Genomic DNA, 13,826 nt, shown 5'->3' on the forward strand with positions numbered 1-13,826 from the left:
CAGACTCACTCCTGCTGACCACTCCTTCAAACTGAGCTGTGTTTAATGTCCCAGATCCCACAGATTCAACCATCCAGGAATGGCAAAGATGAGAGCTTCAAGTTAGATAAGGGAGATCCAGAACTTCTGTGGAAGGGAATGTAAAGAAGGAAGTTTGATGTGCTGGCATAGGGGGACCAGCATCAGGGCCAGGAATGACACAACCAAATTGTCTTTGCACCCTCAGTATACAGACAGAAGGCACAAAATCTTGAACCTAAAAAAATTTCTGTTCCTAGATTCTTTTGCTAATTAGGTGTGTAGAGAGGAAGTGATTTTCACTGCCAGGTCCCAGGCCCAGCCTTGGTGGATTGCATGAGAAATAGCAATGGAGAAAAGAAGGAAATTGGAAATTAGCCTGGAGCAAAGGAGGCTCAGGGGGGACCTTGTGGCTCTGCACAACTCCCTGCCAGGAGGGGACAGCCAGGGGGGGTCGGGCTGTGCTGCCAGGGAACAGGGACAGGACAAGGGGAAACGGCCTCAAGCTGTGCCGGGGGAGGCTCAGCTTGGACATTGGGAGGAATTTCTGCATGGAAAGGGTGCTCAGGACTTGGCAGGGGCTGCCCAGGGAGGTTTGGAGTGCCCATCCCTGGAGGTGTCCAAGGAAGGGCTGGAGGTGGCACTCAGGGCTCTGGGCTGGGGTCAAGGTGGGCACAGCTTGGGCTCAGTGATCCTGCAGGGCTTTTCCAGCCTCAGGGATTCTGGGATTTTGTGTAAACAACCCCTTCCTCTCTCCATCTGTACAGACCATCCCTGCAGTGCCTGGAGCAGAAGCTGAAATGGAACAGGATCAAACCAGATTTTAATGTATAATTTGTCTCACAAGCTAGACAAGAGGGATGGAACAAAGTTAACACTCAACATTGAGCATGGCTCATGTCTGGTCCCTGAGGTCAGCTCTTAATTTCCAGTAATGGAGTGGGTTTTTCCACAGTCAGATGCATCTCAACAAATCACCAGTTAGTTTTTCAGCCTTTCTATTTTATTGCAAGAATGTACTGGAAATGACAGGACTCTTTAGAATGGAAAGATAAAATGAAAAGGGAAAGGGTTTGAATGTCCAAGAGGAATTGCTTGCAATGTTGTTTATTGGCCTGTGTAATGGGCTATTATTGTGCCTCTCAAATGACACCAGATTTCCCTTGGGATGTTCTGACCTCTTCAAGGAGAGTCTTATGCAAACAGAAAAATATCAAACACTGTGTTTGGCAGCAGCCTGTCAAAATGGAAACCATCTCTGAATGCTCAGCAGTGACTGCCAGGGGTCAGCAAACTCATTTAGATGGTATGGCAGTGATGTGACAGGAAAGAAAAACTGGGGAGCAGGACAGCTTTGGGGCTGCCTTGAAAGATTAAAATTTTTGGCTGAGTACTTCTCTCTTTTCACAAAATCCTGGAATGGTTTGGATTGGAATGGAGCTTAAAGCCCATCCAGTTCCACCCCTGCCATGTCAGGGACACCTTCCACTATCCCAGGCTGCTCCAAGCCCTGGCCTTGGGCACTGCCAGGGATCCAGGGGCAGCCACAGCTGCTCTGGGCACCCTGTGCCAGGGCCTGCCCACCCTCGCAGGAACAATTCCTTCCCAATATCCCATCCATCCCTGCCCTCTGGCAGTGGGAAGAAAGACATTACACCCTGACCTGGCACTCCAGGCCCTTCCAAAGAGTCTCTCTCTATGTTTCTTGTAGCCCCTTCAGGTCTTGGAAGGTCACAGTCAGGTCACTCTCAGCTCAGTGGCACCTGCAATTCTCCTGAGGGTGACCTCCATCCCTTTGTCTGTGTCATTAATAAATATAATAATCAATACTTGTCCTCCAAGGGAGACCACTGTCACTCTGAGACATTGGGCACTGTTTACCTCTCAGAAAAAGAATAGACTTCATTTTCTAAATTAGTTCCTTTTCTTGGTGTTTATTTTATGTGCTTAGGAGGCAAGCAAGAGGGAAGGAGTGCAGTTTATTAAGAGCCAGCTTAATACACTGTATACCAATGGAGTTTATGGAGAGAAACATTATAGATTTATGATACTGTTCCTGCAGTAAAGCCAGCACAGAGGTGCTCCATCAGTGCATCTTTCTTAGCAGAGAAACTGCTCTGGTTTGGTGCCAGCTCCTTTTCAGGGTTTCCTTTAGATTCCCCAGCTTTCCTGCATTTCCCAGGGCTGGTTTTGGCAACTGTCACTATCTCCCCCCCAAAAAAACCATAAACAAGAAGGTGAATTTATCAGGCTACTTAGAAGTTTTAGGTCTTCTTTTGACACTGTAACAAAATTTAGAAATAAAATTAATAGACTTTTACAAAGCAAACAAATAGCTCCTGTGGTATTAAATCTTACTTGAAAATATTTATATGTAAAGTTATATCTCTGTTCATCTACAAATAGAAAACATCTGATTTTATTCCATGTTCAGCCTATAAAGCCCCACACATTTCAGTAACACATTTCTGGTGCTTTCTCACATGGGATGGAGAACTGGTAATAGATCAGAGAGGTGTTTTTAAACAGTAAATTCTCTGAGCTGCTCCAAACTCATATCTGGAAGAATACAAATATTAAGCTTGCAAATTTTTCACAGGAAGGAGTCCCAGAGGATTCAAAGGCTTCTTGATACAAGTGTATCTCAAACAACAGGAGATTGAGGCTGAAGTTACAAAAGGAGATGTTCTTTGGAGTGCATTGCTTCTGAAATATATTCACAAATCACTGTGGACAAGCTCCTCTGCCTGTCCTCTCCAACAGTAAATCAAAACTCACTATCCTTAGGCACTGTGCCAGGAGAAAAGACAGGAGGAACAGGGATGTCACACACACATGACACTGCTCCATTTCCGAGTGCAAAAGGGAGGGTGGTTCTCAATTCTGCATGCTGAAAAACTGTGAAATGAGAAAGGATCCAGTAAAGGAAAAAGGAGATGTCAGTGTGTAACTAACACTACACAGGAATGCAGTGAGTGATCTGAAATGGGCTGAACATGGAAAAGCTGAACAGGAACTTGATTGTTCCCTCTGACTGAGCACTTCCAGCAGGCCTGAGTATGGGATATGGAAGGCAGAGTTAGAATCATAGGATGGAATCCCAGAATGGTTTGGGTTAGAAAGAACCTTAAAACCCATCCAGTGCCATCCCCTGCCATGGGCAGGGACACCTTCCACTATCCCAGGCTGCTCCAAGCTCCATCCAGCCTGGTCTTGGACACTGCCAGGGATCCAGGGGCAGCCACAGCTGCTCTGGGCACCCTGTGCCAGGGCCCCACCATCCTCACAGGGAAGAATGCAATCCAGCCTACACTTCATTTAAAACCTTAAGCCATTCTGGTCCCATGGAGAAAATTGGGAAGATTCCAGCAGGTGATGCCAGGTACTGGTACCAGTGACTGAGTGATGAGACCTGGAAGCAATTTGGCTGCTGAAGCCAAAGTTTTAATTGTAGAATCCCAGAAATGTTTGGGCTGGAAGGGATCAAGATCATCTCATTCCCACCGTATGCCATAGGTAGGAAATTCCTCATTTCCAGTGGATTGATGGAGCTCCCATGGACAGATCAGTGCTGGTAAATTCAGCAGCACCAGAGTCTTTTCTTTGTTTCTGAAGCCAACTGGTGTGGATTGAGCGTGTCTGTTCAATTAACACCCTTGACCTCTATTAAAATCTGATTCATGAGAGATGCCTCTGCCCGAATTAAGGTGCAAATGAGTCCATGTGCTGAAGTCAATAATATGGAATTTATGTAGCAATGAATGCGAGGCAGAGAGATAGAAGGAATAGAAAAGAGAGGAGAGAGAGAGACAGATCCAGCAGAAAATTGTCACCATCCCTGGATCAGCAGTGTCCTGCTGATCTTTCTTCATGCTGGGTTTCTCAGTAGTGGAGGCTCCCAAAGTCCTCTGGAACCATTCCCTATTTATATATTTTAGTGTGCAAGGAATTAATGCTCATGGGCATCAGGTCTCTTACACTATTGTTTAAATGATTCCCTTATTTCTAATGCTAATTAGTGCCATCTGAGAGTTAATTTTCTTTTGAGTTGGTGATTTCTGGGATTGGTGGCCAGGAGCTGTCTCTGCCAGAATTCCCTTTTTCCCAGTCAGACCTGCTGCATTGGCTTTCCTTGTGTCTCATAAATTCTACCTTTTTTGTGTCCATTCTCAGCAATCCCTTCTCCCCAACTTTGCTAACCTCCCCCTAAGCCTGAGATAACATCCAGACCATTGTTTCACCTTGATCTTATCTCAGGTGGGGGTTCTCTGCAGTTCAGGTCCCAGCTATCCACAGAGGAATATTCTGGGGGGCTTTGGTGGTCACTGACAGTGGCAGCTGCCATCTGTCCCTAACCTGGGGTGAGCTTTGGGTGATGTGTGTATGACAGTTGCTGCTCTACACACTTTGCCACAGTGGGAATTTTTGTGGAAATACATTTCCCAGACTGGATCTCGCCTTCACCAGACCTGGAGTTAATTCCATCCTGTTGCTCTCTTCTGTCCTTATCTCGTGGATTTAACAGTGCTTGAGACAGGCAACTGTTCTCCTTAATCCTCTAAAACCAAACCTGGGTGGCAGCACCTCCCAAGATGCTCCCATCTGTTATTTGGGCAAGGACCAGTTTACCAGGACCAAGAGTGCCTTGGCATCTGGGAAGCAGGGCAGGTCTTCCTGCCTTTCCTCCATTTTGCTATTGTCACAGTAATTTGCCTCCCAGTAATTTGCTTGGCAAATAAACACAATGCTTCATTACCATTTGAGATACTTATTTTCATCCTTATTAGATACCAGGCACTTACAAAACAACTTGACATGTATTTTAGTTTTTTCTATGCAAACAGGGAACTTGTACAACAAAATAAAGGAGATGCAAATGATCTGTTGCTAAACTTGACAGGGTTTTTCATTTAGTATCGTTAGGCTCCATATTCCTATTTTCAATTAGCTCTGAAATCTGCTTACACACTCTGCTGTTTACTATTCCTGTTGAAAGCAAGGAAGGGAGTGCAGGATGTGTTCAGGAAAGACACAACCCAGGAAATGTTGAGAGAAGCAATCAACTGCACAGATAATATGCTGTTTAGCATGTCTTGATGGAATTGCTCAGTGTAAAGATAAAAGTCTTGGGCTTGAGAGAGCACCTGAAAACTTAATTCAGTTCCTGATGTTCTTCTGGTCTTCTATTGGAAGATCTTGTTTTGGATGATGGCATGTTTGTATAAGAAATTTGTCATAAAACGTAGATGCTTTTGTTTTGATGGTTCAGAAGAAGGTGATCCTGCCCCTGTGCCTGTCCTTTGTTACCTGGGAAAAGTGACTGCTGCTGATTTCCATGTCCATTTTCATTTCCACAGGGCAATAGAACAGCACAAATTTAGTTATTCACATCTGATATTCGAATTCAGATTTTAGTTTTTAAGACAGCTTTCAGATCACAAGTGAAGTGAAATGCTGTGATTTCTTAGCAACCTCCTCCAAATGTTTGGTTTCAGTTCCCTCCATTTTTTATTTATGCTGAGAAGTATTCAATGAGCTTTTGGTGAGGGTGATTTCCCTATGGAAAAGGAACAGGTCTGGCTAAAGGCGAAAGTAAAATCAATCATAGTTTGCAAGTCAGGTGAAGAAAAGTAAAAACCTGATCCTCAAGTAACACTTTGAAGCTGGTTATGTCCTTGCTGCTTCCCTGACAGCCAGGTCAGAGAAGTGTGAAATAATTGACTGGCTCTGGGGAACAGCATGGCTTTTACAGGTTTGCTTTTTCCCCTGATAACTGCAAAACTGCTGCTTAAAATTGGTTTTTGATAGTAGCACTTTAGTGGCATTAGGGACTTGGGATTTGAGTCAGGAGGAATCACATAATCATGGAGTGGTTTGGGTTGGAAGGAACCTAAAACTCAACTTTGTTCCATCTGCTGACGTGGGCAGGGCCACCTTCCACTAGACCAGGTTGTTCCAGCCTGTCCTTGAGCATTGCCAGAGATTGCAAAGTGTGGAGAAGAAGGCAGTGCTTGATTGCAAAGGCAACAAAACTGCTCAGAAAAAGCTTTTCAGAGTGGTAAATAAAATTTTTCCAGGCAGCATGTAGTGCCAAGTATTCCTGGTTTTCCTGTGTTTCTATTGGGCTGTCTGCAAACACAACCAGGAGCTGCACTATTGACAATAAATCTGCCCCACCTTGTGTGCTTTAGAGGAAAAATAGGATAGCAGGATGTCAGACTGGTGTTTGTATCTCTTCTGGCCACTGTAATCCATCACCCTGCTTGCTCCCAAAAATCTCCTAATCCAGGATTCTGCTTCCAAACCCAGTATGAACCTCACTCAGTTGCCAGACAACTCTTGTCAGTTGCTTGGAATTCTGACTCCTTGACCACCAGTGTGATCAGAGGCTGATGCACAGTTGTAGGCTACAAAGGGTCCTGTAGAATTCTGTGGATAAAAAAGGCTTTTTTTATACTTTTTAGTTCTGTGATACAGCAGTTCTCAGGAAAAGATGTGATTTGCTCTCTCCCATGAATGAAGATGCTTCCCTGTTCTCATAGAAGGTGAAATAGATGAGAAATTTGGCTTGTTGCTCAATCTGTGATCCAGTGTGCACTGGTAGTGCTTCACTCTTCACCTCAATGATTCCTTTTGCCTCTGGCTAAAAACAGGAGGGATCTCACAGCAGCAATATTGTAAGGTTGAATTATTGCTTAACAAGACTTGTGTCCAAATTTAGTTGAAGATGGAAATTTTGGTCTGTGATATTTTTTTCTGTTTGATGAATCCAGGGGAGGCACCAGGATGATCAGAGGGATGGAGCAGCTCTGCTGGGAGGAAAGGCTGGGAGAGCTGGGATTGTTCACCTGGAGAGGAGAAGCTTTGGGGTGACCCAGTTATGGCTTTCCAGGGCCTGAGGAAACCAACAGTAAACATGGAGACTGTACAAGGGTTGGAGGAACAGGACACAGGGAATGGCTTTAAACTGCCAGAGGGCAGGGATAGATGGGATATTGGGAAGGAATTGTTCCTGGGAGGGTGGGCAGGCCCTGGCACAGGGTGCCCAGAGCAGCTGTGGCTGCCCCTGGATCCCTGGCAGTGCCCAAGGCCAGGCTGGATGAGGCTTGGAGAAGCCTGGGATAATGGAAGGTGTCCCTGCCCATGGCAGGAGTAAAGGAAGATGAATTTTAAAGATGTTTCCTTCCAGCCCAGGCCATTCTATGATTACAGGATTTTGTGTTCAGTGGGGCTCCATCCTTACATTTCCCCTACACTCCCCTTTTCATTTCCTTTTCCAGAGCCTCAGGTTACAGTGTCTGCACCTTTCCAACCCCTGAAAACAACTGGGAGACTGGAGCAAACCTCAGACTAAACATAGGGGCACAAGTTTGGAAAATAAGTTTTAATGGCTCTGCCTTTGGGGTGCACCAATAAAATCTAGATCTGCTGGCAATGCTAATTTTTTTCCCCCAAGGGATGCTTTCCTACAGGAAAACCAGCACGAGCAGATTAAGAGGATGGAAAAACATCAGTAAATTGTCCTTCTTTTGCCTCCTTTATAAGGGGAAAACAGCTGCATGTGGTGCACAGAAGATGTCAAGGAAATATTAAAAAGAATTATGCACAACCATGAGCAATGTTTAGACAGGGTCTGATAATTTTAATAATTCAGGGTTAGAGCAGAGCAGCGCAGGCTCCTGCTGCTCCTCTCCAAATGCTTTGCAAACAGACCCCAGGATGGCTCCAAATTAAGGTGAAAACATTCAAGTTATTTAATTCACACCTTCAGCTGCCACTGCTGATCATGTTGCTCCCAAAAAACTGCTTGATCTGATTCATTATTTAGGAGTCTTTGTGTGTTTAAAGTGTAAATCAGACTTTTCTAAACAGAGAGCAAATAAACCTCACTGTTGATTGTCTTGCGAAGTGGTTCAAGGAATTGGAAAGCAAACAGGATTTACAAAACCAGTTTTAAGTATTTATTTGAGACCTAACACAGCCCCAAACTGTGGCCAGGACCTCCAAGAGGGGTTACCTGACTATGTGGAGAGAAGTGTGATGGATCTTCTTCTCTGTGGGTTTTGTGCAGAAACATTAATTTGGATAAAAGTTTCCATCAGAATTTTCCTGGCCAAGGCCATGCCCCACTTACAGTTTCTGCCTCCTCATTACCAGTCTTGTATGGAGAGATCAGTCCCTCCATTCCTCAATCCCATAGATGGATTTAAGGTTAATTCTGAAAGATGGGTTCCTATTTTGAAATGCAAACCCAGCAAAGCCTGACATCTCCTCAGTGGCATAATACTGTATTTCCAAAGATGTCATTTTCTAGAATCACAATAAAAATTAGGTATTTTTCCATTTTCTGTTGAATGGGAATGGAAATATGGTGTCCTCAGGAAAGTGTGGATAAAACAGACCAGGGGCTCCACTTCATGGGGATCTTGTGCATAGAGGACCATCAAAGAAGAGGCACCAAAGACCCTTTGCTTCACATCCATCTTCCAAAATCCTAGGCTTATCTGTAAGAAAAGAGCCAAGAAAGCCTCATTGCTCCAACTTTCCAACTTTCGGTGCATTCAACCCGTGAATTCAAGAAAAACTTTAGGAAAAGAAATCCCAAAGTTAGCAAAGATGAACATACATTTAAAGGAAAGTGCTTGGGCTTTTGAGATGAGCAGATTTGAGTTAGATGAACAAAAATAAACTGGATAAAATTTGGTTTGTTTTGGCTTGGGACCTATTAAACAGACAAAGAATAAATGCAACATTTATTAAGATAGTCTCAATAAAATGAAGCAGTTCTGAAAGAGAACTGAGTTTGGGTTTGTGATAATATACTTAAATGGGAAGACTTGGATATCCCTGGGAGCGTGGCTCCTTTTAAGTGCAAATCATTCTGGTTGCAGGTACCAAACTCCATAATCAATGTACATAATCAGAGGATTTGTGTTCCCAGGAGCTCAACCCTGCCTGGGAATATGCACAAACTTCGTTAATATACATATTTTTTCCCCAAAGTACCAAAATAAACTAGTTTTCATCAGGGGAAGGTATAAGGAGCTTACTCTCAGAAGTGGGAAAATTCTCAGTGAAAAGTGGCTGTAGAAGTTTTTGAAGAGTCAAATGAAGAAAATGATCCCCTGGAGGGGGGAACTTCAGTTCTCCCATCTCCTGCAGATTCATTTTGCTTTTCCACTTGGAATGTAGAGTATTGCTGGACATCTAAAGACTTCACAGGCCACAGCCTGTGTTGCAAAAATAGATCTAAATGCAGAGCAAACCTTGTTTGACATTTAGAGACATCGTTGCCTCCCAACCCAAACCACTTCATGATTCAATAAGGTTTACTCCCAGAGCAGTCATAATTCCCTCACACTTTAAAAAAGGCTCTGCCAAAACATTCAACTAAAATAATCCCAGGATGTGTCAAAATCATTCAGGAAGTGACTCCTCACTGAGCACTGCAGTCTCCTGTCTTTAGCAGAGCATAACCAGCAGATCCCACATTTCATGGCTTTTCACACCTGAGTCTGATGCCCTTCCCACAGAATCTTCACCTGAGCTTGGGTTGTAAAATCAAAACCTAGCCTTTTACTTCAGCCTAATGAGGATTTTCAGCTCCTGGATTCCTCTTAGGGAAATAGTTTGATGTAAAACAATTGTTAAAACACTTACAGCACTTTATAGTTTTTCATTTCGTTGTCGTATTTTGCAGCCATTTTTTTAATTATTGCAACAAGCTCAGAATAATTATGTTCCTTCTGACAATAAAACATCTTTCTTCTCTTGTCCAGCCTATTGGGTTCTGGCTGGTTTTGTTGCTTTTTAAGCCAACAACTTCCTTGACTTTGATTCCTTGAAGCTTATTCTGTACTAATCTCTTGGAAATCTGTATGGTCATCCCACAAGGTGCCTCAGTCATCAATCAGGCTTCAGGGCAGGTGGAAAAGCAGCCAGGTTGTGTGGTCTCCATGGAAGATGGAATGCTATTCTTGAAATCTGCTTGTGATGATGGACAATCAAAATTTCCCGAGGGGGAAAGGCCCTGGAAATATCAGAGTCTTCATAAAATAGAAAAATAAAACTTTAAGGATGACTATTAAAAGGCTGATTTGCAAAGTGCTGTGACTCAGAGAGAGAGTATAGGTGCCTCATGAATATCTGAGGAAAATCCAGCCCATTTTTAAGAAGAAAATAATCCCTGGGTCAAACCAAAGCTAACAGAAGTGCTTTGTGAAACCCAGCAGAGAGTGAAGCAGAGCAGAGTCCAACGAGATGCAGAATCAAAGCAGTGAGGGCACTGAAGTGATGGTGGTTGATTACAGACTATGAAATTCATCATCACAGATTTTAAGTTGCTTAGATATTTTTATAAGTGAATTTGGATTACCAGCCCTTCTTTGCATCATCATTGAGGCACACTAACAAGGGCAGTGTATGAACTGGTGGATTTTACAGGTTTGACAGGACTTGTTAGACATCAACACTTGGCATGTCACAGGGTTGGAAATTAACTGGGTTTTCCTGGTGAAAATCCTCTTTATATTAAAACCAGTGCTTGCCTCCCAAAAGGTGCCAGGCCAAGCTCCTGGAGCAGAGAACTGTGTGGAGGTTATTGAACAGAAAATTATGCCAAGAGCCATAAAACACCTGAGTAAAAGCAATGTTTCTCATGTGGCTAAAATGTTGTTCCTCCTTGAACTTGAAACTAGTCTTTGGTGCAAAGTTTGGCAGTTCTATTCCCAAATATTTGGCAATTTTCTTCCTGTCATCTCTATTGTGTCAGAAAAAAAAGTAGTTTCAAAACAGACAATTGAAAAGACCTTACTGTGGTGTTTTTCCCCACAGGGCTGCAAACCAGTTGTCTGGGTTTAGGATCAGTGATTTCTTCACTGTTTCAGCAAAAAAGCATCAGCCCATGTTAGAGCCATTCCTCGTGGATTAATATTTTTATGCAGAGTTGCTGTTATAAAGCAAAGATGTAAAGAAATTTCATGCTACACTTTGGAATAAATTGATAACTGGAGGTTACATGATAAATATTGTAACCTGATTTAAATGTTCTGCAGCTACTGATATTCACAGATTTTCTTCATAACTGCTGGTGAACTTCCACAATGATAATTCTGTGTAATATTTGGTGTGAAGAAAACTGGGGAGTGTTAATTTTGCAGAAAAATAAAATTTCAGAGGAGTGGTTATAAGTGTTGTGCATGCAAATCCAAGGCAGCAGAGGGCAACAGTCAGGTTAGTTTGTAAAGCTTGACATTTGGGAAGTGAGTTGGGAATGTTTTCCACAGGAAATTGTGTACATTGAGGGGGCAGTGAGCTGATGGCTAAAAGAGAGGCTTAACTGGCAGGATGGGACAAGGGGGTTTTTCATGAGACCCCAGCTGGAATTCCATGCACTGTTCTGCATAGGAGGGACATGGAACTGTTGGAGCAGATCCAGGGGAGGCCATGAAGATGCTGAGGGGACTGGAGCAGCTTCCCTCTGGAGCCAGGCTGGGAGAGCTGGGGCTGCTCAGCCTGGAGAAGGGAAGGTTGTGTGGAGACCTCACAGCTCCTTCCACGGTCTGAAGGGATACAGGGAGCTGGAGAGGGACCCTGCAACAGGAACTGGAGTGACAGGACACAGGGAATTAGTTCAGACTGACAGAAGGAAAACTTAGGTTACATATATTGAGGGAAATTTTTCTATGGGGGTGGTGACAGGGTCACAGAGTGTTCAGCGAAGCTGTGGCTGCCCCTGGATCCCTGGATGTATCCAAGGCCAGGTTGGAGGGGGCTTAATGTAACCTGGGATAGTGGAAGGTGCTCCTTCCCTTGGCAGATGGTGGAATTCTGGTGCTTTAGGATCCCTTGCAACCTAAACCATTCTGGGATCCTGCAATTCCATGAAAAGACCCATGCTGAGAGCTGGCTGCTCCTCTCAGTACCACCTTTGTCTTGTGGCTCTAGTCTTCACATCCTTGTGCTGCAATTCAGTTTCTGTTGCAGAGCAACTCCAGGTACAAACCCTCTTTTTTCCTGGAGAGCTTTATGTAACTGTGCTTTTTTCTCCCCATCATCACCTTGATGTGTCGCTTTTGCTGCAGAAAATTTATTCCAAGTTTGGTTGTTATTTCCGTGCTTTCATTTGTTCGAGGTGAGATTGGGAGATGATTGCTCAATGAAGAAAAAGTCTATCTTGTTAAGTAGATAGCTGGATGTGACGGGTCTCATTGTCAATTTAAATCACTGTGCATTGCAAGTGCTTCTTCTGGCATTGTCTGATACAGCTGCATTGTCAGAGGCAGTTTTTCATTACAGATAATAAGGTTCAGACTCTTTAAACATCACTCAAAACATAAAACACCACAAAGCCAAGGTGGGAAACAGCATTTTTCAGTGTTGCAGTGCTTGCAAAAATACATAAGAATGTGGATTTCCTATAAATTCCTCCCTGGCTGCTCAATGTCATTGCAGGCACTATCCTGGTTGACAACATGCTGATCAAAGGCACAGCAGGAGGCCCTGACCCCACCATCGAGCTCTCCCTGAAGGACAACGTGGATTACTGGGTGATCCTGGACCCCATCAAGCAGACCTTGTACCTGAACAGCACTGGCAGGGTGCTGGACAGAGATGTAAGTTTGGGGTTGGTTTTCTCCACAGACAGTAATTTCTGATTAACCATACACACAAGTCCTGCTAGAATATAATTCCTGCATCTGTCTTGTCCCCAGATGGATGCGAACAAAGTTAATCTGATCCCTTTTAAAGGATTTATTGGGAGCACAAAGGAACTTGACCATATCTGCAAGTGTTATTGTGGACAAACACAACAACAAAGACCAAAAAAACTGATGTTAGGGTTTTATATCTGACCAAGCTTGACTCATTTATTGAATTAAACTTTGATTCTGGTTTGCTGACTGGAAGATGTGCTGCTCACCCTGTGCCCTGTGACATTTATTAGCAGCCTACTTTCCCTGTGTACCCTGAATTATGATATGTGAGAGGTGAAGGAGTAGTGACTGCCACAATTCACTCACATGCTCCATTGAGAACGTGCTGGTTCAGATTCTTTTTCTACGGCAGCCTAAAATATATTTGCTGTGCTCATTCCTGATGGTGTTAAGGAAATATTGTCAGGGTAAGTTTGATTTTTACAAAAAGAAAGATGAAAAGCACAAAATAAATAAGGTGTGTTCTCATCTAGGCTAATTTCATTGAGGGGAAGGCACTCCAAAAATGGAGACATCTTCTCACAGTGTTGCATCCTTGTGACAGAACCTGAAAGTAAAATTGACTTCCAAGTGCTTTAATCAATATGGTAAGAATGCTGTAAAACTCAGAATTTCTCCTTGGAGTGCAGGGAAGTTTGTTTCGTATTAGCTTGATTGATTAATTTGTCTTCTCCATGTGTTTTGAGATAAATTCATAAGTACCAAAAACAACATGCAAATTTCTCTTCATTTCCATTTGCTGGTGAAAGGCACTAATTGAATACAGCTGTTCTTAATTTTGTTTTAATTCACAAACTGTTTTCCCATGCAAAGCACGAAGTGTGGCAGAGTGGTCATGGTGGCAGAAGACTTTCTGGGAAAGAGCTGTCACTTCCTCAAGTGCCAACCAGCAGCTGCAGGAGCAGCTTTGGCCTCTCAGGTTTAATTTTAAACCAGAGCAAAAAATGAGAGCAAGGCTGGAGAACCACTCTAAGAAATGTGGGGTCCATTCTTATCACCCCCTGCCCATCCACAGGGAGTTAGGAACCAAAATCCCTGCTGGATCAGTGCTAATTCTTCTTTTCAAGGCCATTTATTGACACTTTTTTGTCA

The 13,826-nt window shown here is 43.5% G+C and overlaps 1 protein-coding gene across 9 annotated transcripts in view; it reads left to right on the forward strand.

Moving 5' to 3' along the window:
* Nucleotides 1-13,826, forward strand: part of PCDH15 (protocadherin related 15) — a gene marked incomplete at its 3' end in the record, with an annotated part of 626,608 nt that overhangs the window by 426,488 nt on the left and 186,294 nt on the right. For all 9 annotated transcript variants that reach the window (XM_079312511.1, XM_079312506.1, XM_079312514.1 and 6 more), the window contains one exon: nucleotides 12,472-12,632. In XM_079312511.1, coding sequence (XP_079168637.1) covers nucleotides 12,472-12,632 — 161 coding nt within the window. The remainder of the gene's footprint in view (nucleotides 1-12,471; nucleotides 12,633-13,826) is intronic.

The sequence above is a fragment of the Erithacus rubecula genome, assembly GCF_903797595.1.
Source record: "Erithacus rubecula genome assembly, chromosome: 9".
NCBI lineage: Eukaryota > Metazoa > Chordata > Aves > Passeriformes > Muscicapidae > Erithacus > Erithacus rubecula.